The 25,826-nt window shown below is 37.8% G+C and overlaps 1 protein-coding gene and 1 pseudogene across 1 annotated transcript; one reads left to right on the top strand and one right to left on the bottom strand.

The window, feature by feature from the left end:
- On the bottom strand, nt 1-25,826 carry LOC110300628 (shugoshin 2A-like). Its single transcript, XM_021170878.2, has 7 exons — nt 25,703-25,826; nt 23,600-23,775; nt 22,625-22,702; nt 21,008-21,093; nt 12,961-13,196; nt 8,269-10,875; nt 1-173 (listed from the first exon to the last, which is right to left on the bottom strand). The coding sequence occupies exons 1-7, from the start codon at nt 25,824-25,826 to the stop codon at nt 1-3; spliced, it is 3,480 nt and encodes a 1,159-aa protein (XP_021026537.1).
- Nucleotides 13,828-15,162, top strand: LOC110300049 (DNA-directed RNA polymerases I, II, and III subunit RPABC5 pseudogene; annotated as a pseudogene).

Genomic DNA, 25,826 nt, shown 5'->3' with positions numbered 1-25,826 from the left:
TTAACAACACTGCAAAACTTGCCTTTTAAGGCTTGGCTCTGTCAGGTTGAGAGGGACGCACTGTCTTTTCCTTCTCCTCGGGGGTGAAGACTGCTCTTCTGACTCATTCTCAGGGTTAGCAGTGTTACTCGAAACAGAACTGGTATCCACCAAGACCAGGGACGTTCTGCTACCTAAAAATAATATTTTCACAAATATCTGTACAAGCATATGTAAAGATATGGAAAAAGTATGAGATCAATAGAGTTTACCATTAAAAGTGATCAAATTTTAAAACTTAAAAAATTCAATTTTGAGAGAAAGAGGAGCTGAAATGTAAAATAAACCAATTGTAAGACATTACTTAGGTTTTCATTGCTGTGATAATGTCCATGATGGAAAGCAACTAGGAGAGGAAAGGGTTTTCTTCACTCTCAGTTCCAAAGCGCAGTCCATCACAGAAGGAAATCAAGGCAGGAACCTAGAGGCAGCAGCCTATGCAGGGGCCATGGAGGGTGCTGCTTACTGACCAGTTTGCTTTCTTATAGATTCCAGAACCAGCAGCCAAAGGACAGCTCCACTCACAGTGGGCTGGGCCCTTCCACATCAATCACTAATCTGGAAAATGCTTTACAGGATTTGCCTACAAGAGGCATTTTTCAACAGACAGTCCTTCACTGAAATTGACTCTACCTTGTGTCAAGCTGGCATAAAACTATCTAGGACACCAACAAAAAGATCTTGAATGTTTTGTCTCTGAAATCACAAAAGCTCTTTATGGCTCAAGTCTTCATCACCTACACAAATCTCTGCACACTCACTTCAAAACATACAGAACTGTGTGAACACTCATGTGTTACACCATGAGACAAGCAAAGATATCCTTATTCCTCTAACATACCTACTACTCAGACTCTTGGGATTCTTCTGCTTTGGGTCCCTTTTATCTAGATTAGCCTTAGCATCAAAATTCTAGTGTTCTATAGACACAGTGAAATGTTGGTTCCAAGAAGAAACACTTCTACATAAGAATGTCTCATGTTATAAAATCTCTGATGAAATCCTCATGACTGAACATTGAGGATAAGTGGGAGAATTAGTAGTATAGAAATATGATTTCAAGAATGTGTTTAAAGATTCACAAATTCGGGGTCACCTTGGGTGTGGAGTCAGCCAACACCCCCAAGGCCCCCTAGAGGACTCTCCACGTGATCTTAGGACCACTGGAGAGGGGAACACAACTTCTGTTCCAATCCAATCTCGCAGGACCTGAGACAGCATTAGGGAAGCAGGAAACCTGGCCTGACCAAAGTCACAAGTCCCTTCCGGTCGGTGCCAGCACTGGATCACCTTTGCCGCAGAGTCCACGGACACCCCCAAGGCCCCCTAGAGGACACTCCATGCGACCTTAGGATCACCGGTGAGTGGAACACAACTTTTGTTCCAATCCAATCCTGAGGGACTTGAGACACCATTAGAGAAGCAGGAAACCTGGCCTGATCAGGGTCACAAGTCTCTTCTGGTCTGCGCCAGCACTTGGTCACCTGGGAGCAGAGTCGGCAGACACCCATAAGGTACCTAGAGGACAGCTTCTGAGACAGACCCTGTTTCAGGCTCCAGACATCCAGGCTTCTTCCCTGCCAAAGGAGAGGTGTCCGATCTACCAGGGAGGGCTTTGCTAGAGCTCCTGGGGGAGCCATCTTGGTGCCCAGATCCTTCTGAGATTAGTCTGTGCAGATGAGAGTGTGGACTACAGAAGCTAACAGCTTCTGTGACAGGCCGAAGCAACACAGCTTCTGGGACAGGTCCTCTTTTGGGCCTTCATCTTCGGCAGGAGGGAGGTCCAAACGCCACGTATCTGTGCACCTTCCCTGTAAGAGGAGAGCTTGCCTGCAGAGAGTGCTCTGACCACTGAAACTCAGGGGAGAGATCTAGTCTCCCATGTCTGCTGATAGAGGCTAACAAAATCACGAGAGGAACAATCTCTAACTAGAGACAACTATAACAACTAACTCCAGAGATTATCAGATGCTGAAATGCATACATAAGAATCTTACTAACAGAAACCAAGACCACTCACCGTCATCAGAATGCAGCACTCTCCCCTCACCCAGTACTGGACACCTCAACACACCCGAAAAGCTAGACCCAGATTTAAAAGCATATCTCATGATGATGGTAGAGGACATCAAAAAGGACTTTAATAACTCACTTAAAGAAATACAGGAGAATACTACTAAAGAGTTACAAGTCCTTATAGAAAAACAGAAAAACACATCTAAACAGGTAATGGAAATGAACAAAACAATAGTAGACCTAAAAAGGGAAATAGACACAATAAAGAAAACCCAAAGTGATGCAACGATGGAGAGAGAAAACCTAGGAAAGAAATCTGGAACCATAGATGCCACAATCAGCAACAAAATACAAGAGATGGAAGAGAGAATCAAAAGTGCAGAAGATTCCATAGAGAACATCAGCACAACAATCAAAGAAAATGCAAAATGCAAAAAGATCCTAACTCAAAACATCCAGGAAATCCAGGACACAATGAGAAGACCAAACTTATGGATAATAGGAATAGATAAGAATGAAGATTTTCAACTTAACGGGCCAGCAAATATCTTCAACAAAATTATAGAAGAAAACTTCCCAAACCTAAAGAAAGAGATGCCCATGAATATACAAGAAGCCTACAGAACTCCAAATAGACTGGACCAGAAAAGAAATTCCTCCCAACACATTATAATCAGAAGAGCAAATGCACTAAATAAAGAGAGAATATTAAAAGCAGTAAGGGAGAAAGGTCAAGTAACATATAAAGGCAGGCCTATCAAAATTATACCAGACTTTTCACCAGAGACTATGAAAGTCAGGAGATCCTGGACAGATGTTATAAAAACACTAAGAGAACATAAATGCCAGCCCAGGCTACTATACCAAGCCAAACTTTCAATTACCATAGATGAAGAAACCAAAGTATTCCACCACAAAACCAAATTCACACATTATCTTCCCACAAATCCAGCCCTTCAAAGGATAATAACAGAAAGAAAAATACAAGGACGGAAACCACGCCCTAGAAAAAGCAAGAAAGTAATCCTTCAACAAACCAAAAAGAAGACAGCCACAAGAACAATATGTCATCTCTAACAACAAAAATAATAGGAAGCAACAATAACATTTCCTTAATATCTCTTAATATCAATGGACTTAATTCCCCAATAAAAAGACATAGACTAACAGACTGGCTACAAAAACAGTACCCAACATTTTTCTGCTTACAGGAAACCCATCTAAAGGAAAAAGACAGACACTAACTCAGAATGAAGGGCTGGAAAACAATTTTACAAGCAAATGGTCTTAAGAAACTAGCTGGAATAGCCATTCTCATGTGGAATAAAATCGACTTCCAACCCAAAGTTATCAAAAAAGACAAGGAGGGACACTTCATTCTCAACAAAGGTAAAATCCTCCAAGAGGAACTCTCATTTCTGAATATCTATGCCCCGAATGCAAAGGCAGCCACATTCATTAAAGAAACTTTATAAAAACTCAAACCACACATTGAACTTCAAATAATAACACTATGAGACTTCAACACACCACTTTCAACAATGGACAGATCATGGAAACAGAAACTAAACAGGGACACATTGAAACTAATAGAAGTTATGAAACAAATGAACTTAACAGATATCTACAGAACATTTTATCCTAAAACAAAAGGATATACCTTCTTCTCAGCACCTCATGGTACCTTCTCCAAAATTGACCATATAATTGGTCAAAAAACAGGCCTCAACAAATTCAAAAATATTGAAATTGTCCCATGCATCCTATCAGATCACCATGGACTAAAGCCGATCTTCAATAACAACATAAATAATAGAAAGCCAACATTCATGTGAAAACTGAACAACACACTTCTCAATGATACCTTGGTCAAGGAAGGAATAAAGAATGAAATTAAAGACTTTTTAGAGTTTAATGAAAATGAAACCACAACATACCCAAACTTATGGGACACAATGAAAGCATTTCTAAGAGGAAAACTCATAGCTCTGAGTGCCTCCAAAAAGAAACTAGAGAGGGCACACACAAGCAGCCTAAAAGCTCTAGAACAAAACTAAGCAAATTCCCCAAGAGGAGTAGACAGCAGGACATAATCAAATGCAGGGGTGTAATCAACCAAGTGGAAACAAGAAGAACTATTCAAAGATTCAACCAAATGAGGAGCTGGTTCTTTGAGAAAATAAACAAGATAGATAAACCCTTAAGCAGACTCACTAGAGGGCACAGGGACAGCATCTTAATTAACAAAATCAGAAATGAAAAGGGAGACATAACAACAGATCCTGAAGAAATCCAAAATACCATCAGATCCTTCTACAAAAGGCTATACTCAACAAAACTGGAAAACCTGGAAGAAATGGACAAATTTCTAGACAGATCCCAGGTACGAAAGTTAAATCAGGATAAGGTTAATGACCTAAACACTCCTATATCCCCTGAAGAAATAGAAGCAGTCATTAATAGTCTACCAACCAAAAATAGCCCAGGAACAGATGGGTTTAGTGCAGAGTCCTATAAGACCTTCAAGGAATATCTAATTCCAGTTCTTCACAAACTATTCCACAAAATAGAAGCAGAAGGGACTCTAACCAATTCATTCTCTGAAGCCACAATTACTCTGATAACTAAACCAAAGAAAGACCCAACAAAGATAGAGAACTTCAGACCAATTTCCCTTATGAATATCGATGCAAAAATCCTCAATAAAATTCTCAGTAACTTATCCAAGAACACATCAAAACAATCATCCATCCTGACCAAGTAGGTTTCATCCCAGGGATGCAGGGATGGTTCAATATACAGAAATCTATCAACATAATCCACTATATAAACAAACTCAAAGACAAAACCACATGATCATCTCGTTAGATGCTGAGAAAGCATTTGACAAAATCCAACACCCATTCATGATAAAAGTCGTGGAAAGATCAGGAATTCAAGGCCCATACCTAAACATGATAAAAGCAATGTACAGCAAACTAGTAGCCAACATCAAAGTAAATGTCAAGAAGCTGGAAGCATTCCCACTAAAATCAGGGACTAGACAAGGCTGCCCACCTTCTCCCTACCTATTCAATATTGTACTTGAAATCCTAGCCAGAGCAATTCGACAACAAAAGGAGATCAAGGAAATACAAATTGGAAAGGAAGAAGTCAAAATATCACTCTTTGCAGATGATATGATAGTATATATAAGTGACCCTAAAAATTCCACCAGAGAACTCCTAAACTTGATAAACATCTTCAGTGAAGTAGCTGGATATAAAGTTAACTAAAACAAGTCAATGGCCTTTCTCTACACAAAGGATAAATAGGCTGGGAAAGAAATTAGGGAAACAACACCGTTCTCAATAGTCACAAATAATATAAAATACCTTGGCATGACTCTAACTAAGGAAGTGAAAGATCTGTATGCTAAGAACTTCAAGTCTCTGAAGAAAGAATTTAAAGAAGATCTCAGAAGATGGAAAGATCTCCCATGCTCATGGATTGGCAGGATCAACATTGTAAAAATGGCTATCTTGCCAAAAGCAATCTACAGATTCAATGCAATCCCCATTAAAATTCCAACTCAATTCTTCAATGAATTAGAAAGGGAAATCAGCAGATTCATCTGGAATAACAAAAAACCTAGGATAGCAAAAACTCTTCTCAAGGATAAAAGAACCTCTGGGGGAATCACCATGCCTGACCTAAAGCTGTACTACAGAGCAATTGTGATAAAAACAGCATGGTACTGGTATAGTGACAGACAAGTAGACCAATGGAATAGAATTGAAAAACCCAGAAATGAACCCTCACACCTATAGTCACTTGATCTTTGACAAGGGAGTTAAAACCATCCAGTGGAAAAAAGACAGCATTTTCAACAAATGGTGTTGGCACAACTGGTGGTTATCATGTAGAAGAATGCGAATTGATCCATTCGTATCTCCTTGTACTAAGGTCAAATCTAAGTGGATCAAGGAACTTCACATAAGACCAGAGACAGTGAAACTTATAGAGGAGAAAGTGGGGAAAATCCTCAAAGACATCGGCACAGGGGAAAAATTCCTGAATAGAACAGCAATGGCTTGTACTGTAAGATTGAGAATCGACAAATGGGAACTCATAAAATTGCAAAGTTTCTGTAAGGCAAAAGACACTGTCAATAAGACAAAAAGACCACCAACAGATTGGGAAAGGATCTTCACCTATCCTAAATCAGATAAGGGACTAATATCCAATATATATAAAGAACTAAGAAGGTGGGCTCCAGTAAATCAAATAACTCCATTAAAAAATGGTGTGCAGAGCTTAACAAAGAATTCTCACCTGAGGAATACCGAATGGCTGAGAAACACCTGAAAAAATGTTCAGCATCCTTAATCATCAGGGAAATGCAAATCAAAACAACCCTGAGATTCCACCTCACACCAGTCAGAATGGCTAAGATCAAAAATTCAGGTGACAGCAGATGATGGCAAGGATGGGTAGAAAGAGGAACACTCCTCCATTGTTGGTGGGATTGCAAGCTTGTACAACCACTCTGGAAATCAGTCTGGTGGTTCCTCAGAAAATTGGACATAGTACTACCGGAGGATCCAGCAATACCTCTCCTGTGCATATATCCAGAAGATGTTCCAACCGGTAAGAAGGACACATGCTCCACTATGTTCATAGCAGCCTTATTTATAATAGCCAGAAGCTGGTAAGGACCCAGATGTCCCTCAACAGAGGAATGGATACAAAAAATGTGGTGCATTTACACAGTTGAGTACTTCTCAGCTATTATAAATAATTAATTTATGAAATTCCTAGACAATTGGTTGGACCTAGAGGGCATCATCCTGAGTGAGGTAACCCAATCACAAAAGAACTCACATGATATGTACTCACTGATAAGTGGATATTAGCCCAGATACTTAGAATACCCAAGATATAAGATACAATTTGGGAAACTCATTAAACTCAAGAAGAAAGAAGACCAAAGTGTGGACACTTTGCCCCTTCTTAGAATTGGGAACAAAACACCCATGGAAAGAGTTACAGAGACAAAGTTTGGAGCTGAAAGAAAGGACGGACTATCTAGAGACTGCCATATCCAGAGATCCATCCCATAATCAGTTTCTAAATGCTGACACCATTGCATACACTAAGAAGATTTTGCTGAAAGGACCCTGATATAGCTGTCTCTTGTGAGACTATGCCGGGGCCTAGCAAACACCGAAGTGGATACTCACAGTTAGCTTTTGGATGGATCACAGGGCCCCCAATGGAAGAGCTAGAGAAAATACCCAAGAAGCTAAAGGGATCTGCAACCCTATAGGTGGAACAACAATATGAACTAACCAGTACCCCCGGAGCTTGTGTCTCTAGTTGCATATGTATCAGAAGATGACTTAGTCAGCCATCATTGGATAGATAGGCCCATTGGTCTTGCAAACTTTACATGCCTCAGTATAGGGGAACACCAGGGCCAAGAAGTGTGAGTGGGTGGGTAGGAGAGTGGGGTGGGAGGTTATGGGGGACTTTTGAGATAGCACTGGAAATGTAAATGCAGAAAATACGTAATAAAAATAATAAATTAAAAAAAATTCACAAATTCAAGTCCATGTACAATGGTAAATGGTGATTCCCATTTTAGTGGGATTTCTCCTGATTTTTATTATTTATAATAACTATTATTTTAATAATCAGTTAAACAAAAGTAGACACTAATGCTAAAAATCTTGCTTATCCATTAATCTAAAACGCTACCTACTTGCTGTCTTTGCAATTTCCTCTAATCAAAATTTCTCGCTATACATCCTTAGCTTAGTGCTGCTTTTAAAACCATTTACCACATACTGCATCTGTTAACCTTTACATTTTTCTGATCCCATTAAATATAAGCTGCTGGACTAAGCCCCACTTTTATAAAACTTGTCTTCAGTAGAATAAATTCAATACAATTCCTGATACATTCATTTAAAACATTTCCTCCAATCTCATAAAGAGAGGCTTTATCTGCCTAATGTCATTATTAGATAACTTTATAGTAAAGGCTAACTCAGGTTTTATATTTCAAATGCCCAAGATAATCTGTTACCTTCTCAACGTACAAACTTTCACTTCTGTTTCTATAGATGATGATATTGATACTATCTTAAAATTTTCACTAAAATGCCTGTTTCAACTGAAAATACACCACTGGTTCCATGAAAAGAATACAGTTCTAAAACTCTGGCCTACCTGGTCTAGACATTTGTGTTCTGTGGGGATTATGAGTGCCTGCCTTTATCTTCTCATGAGTGTCATCACCTACTTGAAGGATGCATGTATTCTCCAGGGAAGAATTTTCTTCCAGAGTCAAGGTTTTACTAGAAGAAATACTCAAAGGTAGCGAACTCTTACACATACAGTCCAAGGAAGAATTCTTTATGTTAGATGAACATGTCTCAGTTAAAGGTTTCAACACCTTCGTACAGAAATCTGGCTTACTCTTGGCAATTTTATCATTCTCCAAATAGTTCTCCTTCTCAGTCTGTTGGGAGTCAACAGTCTTAGTGAGGTCAGTTTTGGGTGTTATCTCCACTGTTCCATGGATTTCAGGAGAACAACCTAGATGAGTCTTTCTTTTCTTTAATTTGGATGTCATTTCACTAACTGCTTTGGCTGGGTTGCTTCTTGCTTTTCCCACACTCACAGAGAAAGCATCTTCCGGTGAACTCACAATGCTTGGTTTCTGCTTCTTTGGCAGGTTAGTCCGCTCTCCAGGACCAGTATCTGCTTCATTTGGATGGTGTCTTAAGCCGGAGTCTAATGTGACCGACACCTGGGAAGAATCTGTTAACGGAAAACTACACCTGTTCTTGTCTCCTGCCAAACTGCTCCCTGCTTTACATGATCTCTTTCTCTTTGTTTTTTTAACCAGTGTGCAAGGATCTTGAATTGGATCACAATTTTCCTTCTTATTACTGTTGATTTCCCCCAAGTCACAACTTATAACATCTTGGCAATCTTTGACAGAGCTTTTAAGGCCATCCCCATCTTCAATAGTAGACTCATATATCTGGTTCATTTGAGAAATGATTTCTGACATATGAACCTTCTGACCAAGCTTCTTATTTAGTGGGTCATGTGCACTTCCTCCATCATTGCCATGTATTTGGGTGATTTTAGAAATTATTTCTGTCTTTTGATTTGCCTTTTGTCTAAGCTTCTCATCTATTTTTGAATCATCTTGACAAGCAGGCTGCATATCACGGTCATGTTTTTTCAACCCCAAGAGCATTTTAGACTTATATGGCTTTGCCCTATCTTGGTTACAAAGAGCAGGCATATCAGATTCACTGAAGTCTTTTAAGGTTCCAAGAATGTCTTTATCCTGTTGTAGCAAGAAAGACTCATCCTTTTCTGAACAATGAACACCTTTGTCACTACTAAAACAATTCACTCCAGAAATTACTTCTGTCTTGCGATTTACTTTCTGCCTAGGACTTTTGATAATTTGAAACTCATCATGAGCAGGGTATATACCAGTAATTTGCTTGTGCAGATCCATAACATTCTGGGTCTTACAGTCACGCAAGCTTCCATCATCTCTTGTGAAGAGAAGAGGTGTATCAAATTCTTCTGTAGCTTCTGGACTTCCACTGGTGGTCACTTTACCTGCTTGGGTTTGGAAGGGAAAGTTTCCTTTTTCTAGGAAGTGAATATCTTTATCGTTGTCCTCATATATTTGGTTCCTGATAGAAATTATTTTTGTTCCTCGATTTATTTTCTGCTTAGTCTTCTTTGTTTGATTTTGTTGAGCATTAACATACTTTCTCAAGCCCAATGTTGTCTGGGTCTCATGATCACATACATTTTCTCTGATGGAATGATCAGCTATATGAAATTCATTTGTAACTTCTAGGTTTTCAGAAATGGTGTCCTTATCTTCTTGATTTGGAAATAAGTTACCTTTTTCTGATGTATGAATCACAAATGTCTGTTGAGAAGGCTTACTTAAATTATGATATAGGGTTTTCTGACACAGATCAAATTTACCATCTTGAAGGAATTTGACTGAATGTCTGGAGAAAGGGTATGTTTCCTCTTGCTCATCTGTCGTATATGTTTGCCTCCTCTTTTTATTTTGAATGTTCTCCTGACCTGAGCTGTTCTGGAGGGCTATTTTCTTTTGTGTGTTTACCTGAGATGGCTGCTCAGTACTGGAAATGCAGTTTGGTTCTTCTGAATCCCCTCTGCCATCCAGGACACCAGAGCCTCTTTCTGCTCTGGTTTCATCAGTCTCTTCCTCAGCACCTACTTCTGAACCATCTTTACATTCTCTCTTTGAGCTTTCTCTCTTTTTATCAGGGCTTGCACCTTTCACTTTTCTGAAAGTCTCCTTTCTACAATCTGCCTTTTTCTTATTTTGATTTTTATTGCTTTTTGAAACTGTTACAATCTTGCCTACATCAATAGCAGTTAACTCCACATCAGCGGCTTCAGACACAGTGTTATGAAAATGAAAGTTGTCAGTTTTCTGCACTTGCTCCATGTGCTTTACATTTCGCTCACTGGAAGATTCAGAAGGTAAGTCAAGAAAACACTCGGTATTTCTTCGTGTGTTATTACTGGTTTCATTAGTATAGCCATTTATCTCATTATTCCAATTTGATCCTGGACTTGATATTGGTTGATGATCTAAATCTGTCACATACAGTATGTCTGCTGTTGAAGACATACACTTCTTCCTCTGAGTAATATTTTTAAGTGTTAATTTTTCTTCCCTTCTGAGGTTGGGAGATGGACCAGTTTTCATCTCACTTGGAGAACTCTTAGGACTTCCATCTGAGTGACAATGCCTCTCTACAAAATAAAGAAAAACAAAAAAATAAGGAATAATCTATAGTAAACAAAGCGGATACTTAGCTGTTTCACAGAGAGAACTTCTGAGAATCTGTTCTTCTCAGACCCTTATTCAGAATTCATGCTAATAAAAATTAGACTAACTGGAGTACTCCCAGGTCACATTTTACATCTAAATCCTTGAGAAATGCATACTACTGAGCATTCATTTAGCCTCCACCCCAAGATTGGAATGGGTATATACTACAATAGAGCCATTAATTCCTACTTCTAGAGCTGAAGGAGACCATGGCCACAAATAATAACAGTAACTCTGGTGGGGAGGATACCTAAGACTGTGAAAAGGAAAAATACTGTGCTCTAAGCTTAACAATTGCTCTTAACAATTAAGAGTTTCAAGGAAACTCAGCCTCCTGGAATCTTGGCATTCTCATAGCCTATATCCTCAAACCCCATCCCCCCGAGTTAGTATGATGTATGCTCTCTTTCAGTATTGTTTTATTATAAGTGCCTTTAAAGATTGAATTCTGACATAGGTAAGCCTCTACCACTGCTCCAATGTCCTAGAAAATCCTTGAAGCCTAAGGTCTTGGAATTCAGTAGGAATTCAGTGAGAAGGTTACCTATTCAGTAACATTCAAATTTACTTCTAGTACAGACATGAAACTAATTAGGCATTACAAAGAACTGAGCTAGAATAGCTCAGGGCTAGTCAGCAGAGTGATTACTTAGTCTCACCCAAACAAGGGAATACACAATGGCTTATGGAATAGGAAGAGGCGGGGTAACCATGAAAGAGTTAGGGAATCCCCCTGGGACAGTTTTCTTCACTAGGCCCAAAGGAACACATAATCAGGCATTTACTAAGAACCCCTGGTGGTGGATTTAACAATAGACTAGCATTACACCTATCTCCATTCTCCCCACCATCTTTTGACGAATGCATTCCTTTTGTTTTGTGTCACTGTAACTTAGCAGATATGTTCACCTGGTTTCTTGTTATTCTTCTGTATAAAAAGTTTGATGCTCGATTTGACAAATTACACTCAGATTCAACACACTCTCTCATGTCCCATCTGTTTGTCATCCCCATTCCTGCCCACTCTATGCCCATCTGTCCAAGACCTTGATTAGCAGGGATTGAGGAGGGTCCATTAAGCACTGGTCCATGGCAAATTAAGTTTCTGTATTCTAGTTTGTTAATATTTAACCAATGCGTAAGCACTATAGACTACATTACAGGATTATCAATAAGGAAGACCGTGTAATAAAATTAAGTGTTATCATGTTTCCTTACTAAGTCATTACTCAAGTTCATTAGCACTATGATATTTTCATTTCTGTTGCTCTGGTAAAATACAGACAATAAAACCTTAAAGGAGAATTTATTTGGTTCACAGTTCTGGGCTACAGCCCATCATTGCAAGGAAATCAAAGAGGCAGGAATTTGAAGCAGATAGCCACCCACACTCAGAGTCTTGAGAAGAGAGCAATGAATGATACAAGCTTGTACTCAGTTTGCCTTCTTCACTCTTAAATAGTTAAGGATCTCCTGCCAAGGATTTCAAGGTATCACCCAGAGTGGACAACTCTTCCCAACTCAGTAAAATCAAGATAATTCTCCAGTCATGTTCACAGGCAAACTTGATGTAGACTGTCTCTCATTGAGATTCTCTTTCCAGATGATTCTAGACTATGTCAGCTTGAAAGTCAAAACTAACCATCATAATCACTAATGGGTTATGACCTTGAAAAATTCACTATATTCACCTAGATGAACATTTTTCATATCCATGAAAAGGAGATGAAACTAAACATATAAATGTAATGGCATTTTCAAATTACAAGCTAAGCAAAATGGAAAGCTTAGTCCTGCTCATTTTTGAAGACTGCTTCTAGACTAACAGTATTAGGTGCCCATGGATCTCAGGACGTTTACTTCAAGTTGAAATTTTCACCAGCAGTTTTAAATGGTAGAAGTTAGCAAGTGCAAGTTACCTATATAAAAGATCTACCTAATGGATAAACTGTTTATACATTGTTGCGCTTAAGAAAGGCTACATAAAGTTTTAAAAACAATCTTACCATTAGGAAGTACATCAACACATGAAGTATGTTCTGAATGACCTGAACTACATGTTTTCTGATTACCTTCTTTAGGAAGGAATACTTCCAAATTACATTGATGTATGGATAAAGGTTGTCTTGATACCAAAGAAGTAGTATCAGGTGAGGTCTTTGATATAATTCTGTTGCTACACTTTGTATTCCATTTATCATCAGCACCATCATCATCATCATTTTCTGAAGTTAATAGAACCCTAAAGGCAAGGGAGAATGAAATAAGAAATTCTGTGTTTTACAAAAATTACATAGAAAGAAAAAGGTATCATTATACTTGTACCAATAGTCTGACCATTTAGAAAAAAAATTGAAAAATTATTTGAAGAACAAGTAAAAATGTGATAAATATAACATAGAGATTATTAAAGAAATGGGATAGGTACTGGAGAGATGGCCTAGCAGTTACTATTCTTCCTGAGGACCTGAGTTTGGTTCTACCACCTATACTGGGCAGCTCACAACTACATTTAACTTCAGCCCTGGGAGGATCAGCCTCTAGTCTCCACAAGCATCTGCACTCACACACACACAAATAATATATTTTTTTTAAAAAAATAGCATATTCTCAAAACTTCTTTGCATGAAAGCTATAGGCTGAGGTAACTTTTCTTAAGCTCTTAAAGAAAAATAATACCACTTTGTAATACACTTCCTGAATTAGAAAAGAATGTTTATCAGTCAGCATAACTGAAATACGTAAACCTGAAAAAGAATTGCAAGAAAAGAAAATTAATATTTTCATTATAAAACATATGTAACACACCGTTAAAGCAACGATAATAATTTTGTGATGCAGAGAAGGAATTCTAAAATAGATCATAGAGAGACATGGCTCAGCAGATAAGGTATTTGTCTTGGAAATCCTGATGACCTGGGTTCAATTCCTAGGACCTATGTAAAAATGGAAACAGACTCCACCAAGTTGTTTTCTGATCTTCACAGATATGCCATGTATTTGCACCCCCCTACACATATCATGTGTATGTATACACATGATATATATATGTATATGTATATGTATATGTATATGTATATGTATATGTATATGTATATGTATATGTATATGTATATGTATATGTATATGTATATGTATATGTATATGTATATGTATATGTATATATAATTAGCAATTATATATATAATTAGTAATGATATATATTACTATTAGTAATTAACCAATTCATTGTATTTTTATATGAATAGAGAAAATTAAGAATTCATTATAAAAATAAAAAAGTATCTTTTCAATAGCAAAAAAAGAAAACTCACATGATTAATTCAATAGCTATTCAGGAAGAAATTCTCAGCAACGAGTTTTTGAGCTTCCTTTTTTTCTGAGACAGTCTTATTGTGCAGAGCAGCTGCCCCTGACTCACTATAAATGACACTTTAGATGACTGAAAAATAGAAATGGAAGGATTCTTTAAAGAAAAGTTAAAAACCTGATCAAGAAATAAGAGATCTGAATGTCTAAATTTTAGCAAGAGGAATGGGATGATATCAAAAAGGTTTTGACAAAAAAAACAAAAACAAACAAACAAAAACTATAGGCTTCGGGCCAGTGAGAAAGTCTATTGGGTAAAAGTGGTTGCCATACAAGTCTGGGGACCTGAATTTGACCCCTAGAGCCCACAGTGGAAGGAAAACAAATGACCATTGAAAGTTGTCCTCTGACCTCTTACACATTCTGAGGCACAGCTATACTCACACCCACCTACCATATACATGCACATATACACAATAATAAAGAATGAAGGAATGCAAACAAACTGTGGGCTTAGATAACTTCTCCTAAGCTTTTAGTTTGCCTTGAACTTGTGATATTTTGTCTCATCCTGGAACTTTTTTAATCTGACAAGATCTAGAAAATCCAAGTGTTCACATCATCCCTAACAGTGGAATCACAGAATGCCTGTTGTTGGAAAAACTGCTGCCAGCAGCCTGCACACCAGATGCTGCCAAGATCATCCCAGTGCGCTGCTTCACCTGTGGAAAGACTGTCACCACAAATGGGAAACCTACCTGGGTCTGCTGCAGGCCAGGTACACCGAGGGGGATACCCTGGATGCTCTGGGTCTAAAGCACTATGGCTGCCACCACATGCTGCTGGCACATGTGGACCTGATTGCAAAACTGCTGAACTATGCACCCCTAGAGAACTGACTGCTGGAGCCTACCCTCTTCTGCTGGCCAAGGGCAGTTTGACATGTTGTATTCAAACTGAGATGTTGGGGATGTAGGTGTATTGCCTGGCTGTGGCACTGTGCCTAAGTCCTGTCACCCTGGCAGGAACTGTTTATGTAGAACCACCAACAGGTCTAAAAAAAAAAAAATTAAAAAAGAATGCCTGTTATGACTTTTCCAACTTTGAACAAGTAGTGATTGCAATAAAGTAAGAAAAAGGAAAAGAAAAATGGCTTGCAAAGGGGAAAGAAAATGGTTCTTATATACAAATAACAAAAGTATATTAATAGAAAATTCAAAGAGATAGTCCAATAAACTGTTAGAATTAACAAGTTCACTGGAAACAGGACAGTATCTGAAAATTAATTGTATTTTTGCTAGCTAATATCAAGAAGAAAACATAATTTAATAAACAACTGCATCAAGTGTTCTGAAACAAGCCTGAAACCCCAGCATTCCAGAAGTGGAGGCAGAGTAACAGTAATTAAAGGCCAGTCTCAGCTACATGAAATCTTGTCTCAAACAATCAAAACAAAGGAATTCATTCAATACAACACAAAACAGAGGAAAACACATAATAGCTAAGTAGACCAAGTGATACAGTGCACTTATAGATGAAACTATTATATAAAATTTCTATTTTCCTCAAACTGAACATAGTCTCAGTTATTGTTTATTAACAGAATGTCAGATGTTTTGATTTTACAAATAAAGACTTGGGAACCAGAAGTCTGATAGCTCAGAGAGGCAGAGAGAGCACTCACCTCACCTCCTTCCTTAGCTGATGTTCCACTCTATCTCAAAAACCCTTCAAACTGAATGACCCTCCCTTCTACTCCCTGTCCATCTCTCTATCTGTCCTCCTGACTTCCTCTTACTCTCTATGGTGTTTTCCTATGTTCACTTCTTGTCAACTGGTTGCTTGAATTGACCTATGGTTGACTTTATATAGTCATGTTTACAATAAGCAGAAAGTTCTTGAATATGTGTGTTAGGGCTGAGCCACACCACAACTAGAAACAGGTTTTTCCAGTAAATAACATAATCTCAGGGTTCACAGTGTGATCAAATTACCCTGCAATGCCTAGTAAATTGTCCAACTATCCCTTTGTGTGTGTGTGTGTGTGTGTGTGTGTTGGGGGGGGGGGTTGTGGCAAATTGCTAGACTACTTATGAAATGCAAAGGACCAAAATAGTCATACTAATATTTAGAAATGAAAAGAATGAAGAGACACAGACTGAAACAATAAGACTTATGTGAAAATTAATCATTTAGACAGCATGGTAGTGATAGGACCCACATACAAGAACAATGAGTTCAGAAACAGACTCTTACATATCCATCCAGTCAGTTCATTATGATACAGATGAAATAGTCATTAGGTAAGGAAAGGATAGTGTTTTCAATAAATAGTGCAAAGCCAATGAAATTTCCGCACTAAAACAACAAAACAACAATAACAACTCTGATCCACTGTAATGGTTTCTATAAGCCTAGACTTGAGAGTGGCACTATTAGAAGGTGTGGCCTTGCTGGAGTAGGTGTGTCACTGTGGGTGTGGGCTTTAAGACCCTCAGCCTAGCTGCCTGGAAGCCAGTCTTCTAGCAGCCTTCAGGTAAAGATGTAGAACTCTCAGAAACTTCTGCACCATGCCTGCCTAGATGCTGCCATGTTCCCACCTTGATAATAATGGACTGAATCTTAGAACCTATAAGCTAGCCTTATCCATATAAGAGTTGCCTTGGTCACAGTATTTGTTCACAGCAGTAGAACCCTAACTAAGACAGCCTTCCCTCACAACATACCCAAAAATCTAAGTAGGCTGAAGATCTAAATGAGGTAGGGAAGCTGATGTGATGGATAAGTAGGTAAAGCACCTACTATACAAGGCTGGAGACCTAACTTCAATCCCTAAGGACCCATGTGAAGATCAAAGGAGAGAGCTAACTTCATGAAGTTATCCTCTGGCCATCAAACATATGCTATGGCACATGCAAGTGCCTTTCCATCCCCATCATGCATGTAATAACAGTAATGATAATAACAATAAAGAATAATTTAAGTTTTTTATTTAATGTATGAGTATCTGCATGTATACTATACCTTCATGCCAGAAGAGGGCCCTAGATTTCACTATAGATGGCTGTGAGCCACCACATAGTTACTGGGAATTGAACTCAGGACCTCTTAAAGGGCAGACCATGCTCTTAACCACTAAGCTATCTTTCCAGGCCAATAATTGTTAAAACAACAATGTAAAAGGGAAGTGTTGAAATCCTGCTTCTTTTAACATAACTACAGTCATTTTGTATTCAGTCTACATTTTGTTCGTAAGGTGAAATTAAGTTCAAGTTCTCAGACTTTACTTTCCAGGACTAATTATCCAGGGTTGACACTGAAAAATTCTCCCAAAAAGCCATAACACTATGTTTGCATTACTAATGCTCTGTTAGCTCAGTGCTCTGAAACTCCCCTGTTCACCACCCATCCACCACCCCTCTTACCTCTCTTAGGATCAATCAGCTTAAATGTCAGCTGATAATACTTTGTCAAGTTAACCAAAATGCCATGCTGCCTCTAGCTTTCTGACCTACTGGATTTGGTTTTTCTTATAAAAAGCTTGCCCAAACAGACTGGTACCACAATTAGGCTCACAAGTCCTTTTTTTATAGTCCTAATCAATTAGACTTGGGATGTATGTTCAATAAAATATTCTTGCTTAACTGAGATCAGTGCTCACATGGTCTATGTGGCAATTCCTGAACACCAACAGAAAATATTACACTTTTGGTAGGAAGCAGAATAATGACTTTGTAAACAGTAAAGATTAATAAAGGGTCACAGAAAGTATTAATCAGAACACTGGGAGAGTGTTGCAGGAATTTTCCTGTCCAATTTCATCAGTACAGACAGGGTCTGTACTTTGGGAAATAGGGGGCAAAGCTAAGAGCTGTAGAAGAGGCCCATAGGCCTGAGAGGAGGGAGGCTAGAGAGGTCTGAGAAATGGCTTCTGACATTTTTCTTGTATTTTTAAAAGGTTAGAAATACTGGGATAAGGCTTTTTACTCTATTGGCTTTTTGTTAGTTAGTTAGTTAGTTAGTTTGTTTGTTTGTTTGTTTGTTTGTTTGCTTTTCAAGACAGTGTTTCTTTGTATGGCTGTCCTGGAACTCACTCTATAGACCATGCTGGCCTCAAACTCAGAAATCCACCTGCCTTTGTCTCCCGAGGGCTGGGATTAAAGGCATGTGCCACCACTGCCCGGCCTGTATTGGCATCTTGTAACTGTGTTTCTATTGTTATATAAATCTGATTAGTTAATTAAGCCTTAAGAGTTTTGATTTACTTGGTTACTGAAATGTGGGTCTGCTGATGGTAGAGAGCTGGCGGCCCGTGGGTGTGTGGGATTTGTGTGGACCCAGCTAGGACAATAGTTTTGAAACCACCAGTGTCGATACCAGAGTAGGACCATAGGTTGGGCGCAGGGGTTGGGGGCAGGAGAGTTGTCGAGAGTGGCCAAGAGCAGTCTTCAGCCTGTCTGGCACCACCGCGGAGAGTTGGCAGGGCGTTCATTTATAGTATTTGCCGCAACAGGAGGGAACACAGATACACACACATGCATCACATGCATGTACGCACACACACACACACACACACACAAACACACACACACACACAAACACACACACACACAAACACACAAACACACACACAAACACACACACACAAACACACACACACACAAACACACACACACACACACACAAACACACACACACACACACACACAAATTGGGCTTTATAAAGAACTGTTCAGCTAAATATCCCAAGGAAACAAAAAAAGAAAAGATGTGAGCCAGAGAAAAACACTTGTGATACACAAAGTAAAAATTAATACTACTCAAAAGAACACATATGAGCAAGTATTTAACTTCATTTGTCATCAGAGAAGTAAAGATAAAAACTAAAATTTAACACCACTACACACTAAGGATATAGGACAGGAATGCTCACACACTGCTGCTAGGACCGTTCTCCAGAAACAATTTGGTACTCTATACCAAATAGAATGTGGATTCATTCACCAAGCAGGAGATACCTATATCTCTCTATGTGGCGGCCTTATTTGTAACAGATCAGAGCTGGAAACACAGCAGAACGGCAGAACAGAGATGCAGGTGGCATACTTAATAGCAATGAGGAGGACTTACAGCTACAATATAGATAACTCCTACAAACAATGATAAGCATAAGTCACATTTTTAAAAGTACTTTTTTATCACTAGAGGAATCACGCAAAATTGATGTATGCTGTTTTAAGGTCAGAATCCTTGGGTAGGCAGGCATTGGGTGATGATCAGGGAGGAAGCTACAGGGATATATCTGAGATCATTGGTAACTTTTGTCCTTTAGGGTCTTCTGGATGAGGTCATATAATGCTGTTTATGTGTGAAAACCTACCTTTAATGTATATAAAATATTCCAAACAAAATCTCATTAAAGGACATAATGAAATTTTTTTGTATGGCAAACAAATATACTTGATTGTGTGTTTCTGGATTGTTTACTGAGATAGGGTCTAACTGTGTAGCCCAACATGGCCTGGAAATCATTATGTAGCCCAGGCTGGCTTCAAACTCTTAGAGATTTTACTGCATCAGCCTCCCAAACACTGGAATTACAAGTCTGCACCACTACACACCCAATGTGTTCTTGGAAATATAAAGATATAAGATAATACAACTCACTACTTTAAAAATACATTAATAAAATGTACTGGCACAAAATGGTGGCAATTCAGATTGTACGTAAATAAAATAGAACAAACTGGAATAAATAAAAACAGACATAAATGGCATGATCCGAGAGTTCTTCCCCTCCTGTAGTAAAGACAGTATTCATATACGAAATGCCTCTACTTATTTAATGTTTTTACTGAAGTGCAAAATTTCCCCCTTAACCAAAATACCCAATGGACAATCACTACTAATGCTTATTTAAGGAACGTTCTAATTTTCTGCTACGCATTGGAATATACACATGCATATACCTACACAAATACAAGATCTTTACACTTAGGCAATTCATGTCTACATATACATTATGCAATATCTATAGACTGTATACACTTAAACACATTAAACTTATTAAGTAGATGGAAAGATTCCAGTCACTCCTTAAGTCATTTCACATTTCTCAGCCTCAGGGTTTACTGTTTAATATATCCAATTTGAAATTGGGTATGCTTTGATGACTTGTAACCAAGTCAATCAAAAAAGGAAAGAGACTTTAGACTAGAGAATAGCCAAAATGAGAGTTAATCTCACAGATTAGGACAGTATACATGATATGAAAGGTGGAAAGAGTTAATCAGATTTGCTCAGTAAGAAAAAAGGCCAGAAGAAATGTAATTAAAAGTAGCAATTACTACAATCTACTTAGTTTATCTGCATTTGAGGACACTGTCCTCAGAGTCCTGAAGAGCCAGCCTTAACAAGACACCACACACGATTCCCATTTCCACCATAGCAGCACATCTAGGGGCTGACCGAGAACACTGATTATTTTATGCAGTCTGTGCTCTGAGCCAGTGTCAATCTAGCACAGGTAACTAAAGGTGTACTGAACTGAAGTATACAATAGAAGTCTATGAAATGTTTAACTCAACCAAGCAACATTATGCATTATTTATTTATAAGTCATTATCTCTAATTGTTTTTTTCTGTTTTTAGAATGTGAGTAAATAAAACCACTCAAAGACCAATCTCTCATCTTCTAAGGCACAAACACGTAAGCCAATTCGTAACCAAGCTTTAAACAGTTACCTTGCACATGGAAGATGCGCAGGCTTGCATTGCTTACTCGGCCTTTGTTTCTTGTTAGCTGACAGGAAAGAAGAACTTTGATGGAACTATTTTTGAGTAAAACAAAGAAAATGGTAAGAAATAATCTATTATATTAGACTTGCCATTAAAATAGCAAATTATACCAGGATACTAACAGAAACAGAACAAAATTCTTGAACTGTATATGTGTATTTCTGAAGAATAACTCAGGACCCCATTCATGCCACCTAATTATTCTACCACTGAACTACCCAGCCTTTACTTTGGGCTTTAAGAGGTAAATAATTATAGTATAAAGATAAGATTAAAATAGGTCATCCTTCATCATACTTTACAGTGATAATCACTCCTGATATTTTTGTTAAGTAATCCTTCGAAACTTCCTATAAATAGAAATACAAAGATATACACTAATATATATACAAGATAGTTATAATTATACATAAGTTGTTCATGTCTACTACATATGTGTTATGTAGTATGGAAACAGACATTTGGAAGTTATCAGTTTAGGTTAGTAATTAAAAAAAAGAGTGGTAAAATTACCTAACAAGAATGAGTATAGACAAATCTAATAACTAAGTCTTGGGCACTCTGAAACTTAGCAGTTAGGGAAGGAAACCAAAAAAAAAAAAAAAACAGGCTGAAAGAACATGCAGACAGGAGGGGAAGGCTCTTAGTGAGAACAGTGTCCTGAGAGTCCAAAGATCAGCAACAGCTGCCTCTGGGATCTGGTCACCCTAGTACCACTGGTGGCTTACAGAAACACCATAGTGATGTAGAAGTTTAGAAGTGTGAATCAAAAGGAAGGAGAACGTGGCAATAAGTCTCTGAAAAAGTATGAATGAGACAGTGGCTGAGGAGAATGTGCTTTTGTTGGTGCTTTCAAGAGGAATTATAATAAGTTTTTTGCATACTGACACAATATAATCCAGAAAAGAAACAAATATAATGATATAAGAGAGAAAAGTACTCTACACTGACATCAAGGTAACAGCAAAAGACAACCCATGTGCCTAACAATAGGAAATGGCTCAATGGGGGAGTGGACCAAATCCTGAGAATGTGTATCACTGACATGAGGGACTTGACCTTAGCCCACAGGAATGGTAAGTTCTTCCTTAGGTCAGGCTCAGAGGCACAGAAAAACTTTCCCCTGACTCATGTATGGATGATAATGACTCTTAGGTATGTCTGTGCTTTATTTTGTGTCAATATTTTAAATGATCTGGAATTTATACTGGTATAAAATAGGATCTACCTATTTTCACACCAATAATTTTTTGATTTTTTTTATTTTAAAATAAGTTCCATTCTACTAAGACTTTGTTTCTAAATCCTTTGGGTGGGTCATGTTCCAAAGAGAAATTTAATCTATTATTTTAAATCAAATTTAATCTATTGTTTTAAATCAAAATTAGATTTTAATGAAATAATTTCAATAACCAATTATAAAGCAGATGCATTCTACATGATTACTATTAGTTTTTTGCACATTTGAATATCTTACACCTTGATGCTATTTAATCTCAACTATCTTTAGTATTGCTAAAAAAAAAAAAAAAAAAAATGGCCTACTCACATGAATTCACTTACCTCAGAAAGACTGCTCATTTCAATTGCAGCTAACAAATCATTGGCCACATGTGATTCTATCTCTTTAAGCTTCTCATTCTGTGCATGTAAAATAAAGACTTCTTTTAACTAAGGTTTGAAATTTGTTATGATACATTTATAGATACCATCAATGTAAGAAGACGTGAATTAAAAATGTTTTGATTCTATTCTTATTTTTGAGGCAAGTTCTCACACTGTAACCCCAGTTAGTCTAGAACTACACAGTGGAGACTGTTAGTGGCAAGCTCTTGCCTCAGCTTCTAACTACTGGGATTACAGACATGAAATCATGCCTGGTGACTGTTTTCAACTGAGATCACATTACACTCAAAAGCTACACTAGTGCTCAGTCAGAATAGCCATGAACACACAGATACACTGAACATTTGACACTAGTTATCAATTTTCTGATATTTTTCTGTTTTCACATAACCATATATCACATGGAAAACAAACATAGTTGGTCAGTAATATGAATTAAATCAAAGTATTAAAGGCTATTTTTTTCCATTTTAAACCAATTTCTACTCATTTTAGACCTAAAATGAATAACCTAAGAAAGGACAATCTCAATTCTATTTGGCTTGTAGCCAAAGAAATGCAAGATTAAAGAAGAACAGAAATATTGTGCAGACTCTTTCAATTATTTAGAGGAATTATACTCACCATTTTAAAATGTATGAATGGGTCAAGTTTTGCTTATGGTGAGCAAGCAAATGTTAATCATGGTGTTACAGTGGTTTATAGTACGCACAGCATGCATTTAGAGCGAGATTTAAGATGTCTATTCTATCACCAAGAGGTATATATCCTTTAGTATAGACTACACAGCATACTGATGTTAAATAATTCTCTACAACAACTAAATTTAAGAAACATTTTTAGAGTTTCTATAGTAAAGTAGTTAAAAGATTCCATTTTAATGGAGAGTCCAAAACAATACAATTTCCATACCAAGTTATTTAGCTTTAAGCGAAGAAAGGTATTCTCAAAATTCAGTTTCTCTACTTCTTTCTGTAATTGCATCTTTTTGGTAGTAATTTTTCGAGAGTTCTCTTTCTCTTTACTAAGGGCCCGAGCTAGTGCTCTGTTGTTGTGCTTTAGAGAGATCCTGAACATAGAAGAATTGTCTGCAAAAATATTTTTAAAAAGTTAACACTCAACTTATACCTTATATTTCTTGAATAAAATTCCACATTCCTTAGCAAAATTATTTCAGAAAAAAATACAGTTTACTTTATAGACATCAAATGACAGTTGGAAAAGAGGGCAATATAAGTACAGTTTAGAGAGAGAAAAAATGTGCCCAGATCTTAAAAGTGAAGAAAGAAAAGCTAGAGAGAAGACAAAAGTGGAGAGGCATGCAGCTGGGACCAAGTGAGTGGAGCCCTGCAGACAAAGCAGCCACAGATGAGCAATGATACTGCCCCCATCTCTGCCCTCCCCACCTTGACTGGAGGCAAGGTAGGACAATGACCCCACAGGAGGTAGGGTAGACAATCTGAAATGTTTGCACAAGTTTCTGTGGCTCCACAACTCACTAAAATTGCCTCTGCTCCCAAATGCCATTTCTTAAACTTCAAATGAAAGGACTAATTCTCTAGGCTCTTCACTTCTGCCCAAATGATTATATCTTTTGTAGTAACTGACTGCAATCTTTGTTACTATGATTTAAATTGTTACTGAAACTGTAGCAAAGACATTTTGGTGAGGAGTTAATGATTAAACTCACCTTAAGAGTATTATGTTCTTTATTATGATTAAATCATAATTATATTTTCATAATTTAAATTAAGAGTTACTACATGCCAATAACATACTTACTCCATAGTAACACACACACACACTTGGTCTCTTGAGTGCTAAAATTATAGGCCTTTGCTAACATATCTTTCTAAAATAAGTTTTGTTAAATATAACCTTTTTAAGTATTCAGAGAAACATTTTGTGCATCTAAAAAAAAAAGAAAGAAAAGTGGGGCAATAGTTGGACTGTACAAAAGTAAAAGTAACAATAAAAATGCAAGAAAGAAAGAAAGAAAGAAAGAAAGAGAGAGAGAGAGAGAGAGAGAGAGGGAGGGAGGGAGGGAGGGAGGGAGGGAAAGGAAGGGAGGGAGGGAGGGAGGGAGGGAGGGAGGAAGGAAGGAAGGAAGGAAGGAAGGAAGGAAGGAAGGAAGGAAGGAAGGAAGGAAGGATCCATAACAGACTTTATCTTTGGTACAGAGTACTTTCACTTGGCTCTCCTTGGCATACTCAAGAGAAACAGATCACAACCGGTTAGGACATCCAAAATCTAAAATAACATTTTCCTGCTGTTTTCCAAATGGTCCTGACTAATGAAGCAGAAAATAACCATTGTAGAAAGCTGGCTAATTCAGATTTACCTACAGATCCGGGTAGGTGCAATGCCCTGATTTAAAGATACTTAGACATTTTGGCTCTGTCGTAAGTAATGGGTGTAACATCAGCAGGCAGACAGTACATTCCCCAGTGTAGCCAACATGGGCATAAACCATTGAGACAATTTTTGAGAGCAAAAAAAAGTTTATTCTGGGGAGTTTCCCATCTTCATGGGCTTTTTGTTTGTTTATTTGTTTTTGTTTTTCTTCTTGTTTTTGTTGTTTGAGGTTTTATTTGTCTGTTTGCCTTCCTAACACCTTACTGCTGGGATTCATTTCATCTTCAAAGTGTGTAGTGCTTTCTTGGTGAACTCTGGCCTATATAAAATCATGTACTACCATACCTGATCTTGGCCAAGCATTTCTACATGACTTATCACCTGACTGCCACAGAATGCAGAGCAAATCTCTTACTCTATTTAGCTCTTTTCTAGAGAAGTCATATTGGTATTGTCTTTGCAAGCTGAGAGGGAGCTGCCTGGGGACAGAACAGCCATGGGCTGCTTACAGTTCAGCTATCACCAAGGGCAGATTAGCAAAACCATTCAGCAGAATCGCTGAAAGTCTCAGACAGAAAAGATCAAACAGAAAAAGTACCAGCTAACAAAGTAGTCATTTTCGTAGTTTTCCATATTTGCTAAAATAAGGTAGGTACTTACTGAATATTTTTGTTTTGATCTTTGAAGCAAGAGAAACACTCAACTTTGTCTTTGCAATTCTGTCCTTCACACGTCTCTGAATTCCAGAGGTAACAGCTTCAACTTCTATCCCTGGGTACTCCAT

This window comes from Mus caroli, unplaced genomic scaffold (genome assembly GCF_978045245.1).
Source record: "Mus caroli unplaced genomic scaffold, Mus_caroli_1 scaffold_10, whole genome shotgun sequence".
Taxonomy (NCBI): Eukaryota; Metazoa; Chordata; class Mammalia; order Rodentia; family Muridae; genus Mus; species Mus caroli.
Note: the sequence above shows the minus strand (reverse complement) of the source record. Positions and strands in the feature narration are given on the sequence as shown.

Excerpts from the sequence above, each read along its gene's own strand:
- LOC110300628 (XM_021170878.2), bottom strand. The coding sequence starts at position 25,826 with ATGGAGTACCCAGGGATAGAAGTTGAAGCTGTTACCTCTGGAATTCAG. Across the intron at positions 23,776-25,702 it reads GATCAAAACAAAAATATTCA|ACAATTCTTCTATGTTCAGG; the intron begins GTAAGTACCTAC and ends ATATTTTTGCAG. Across the intron at positions 174-8,268 it reads AACACAAATGTCTAGACCAG|GTAGCAGAACGTCCCTGGTC; the intron begins GTAGGCCAGAGT and ends TATTATTTTTAG.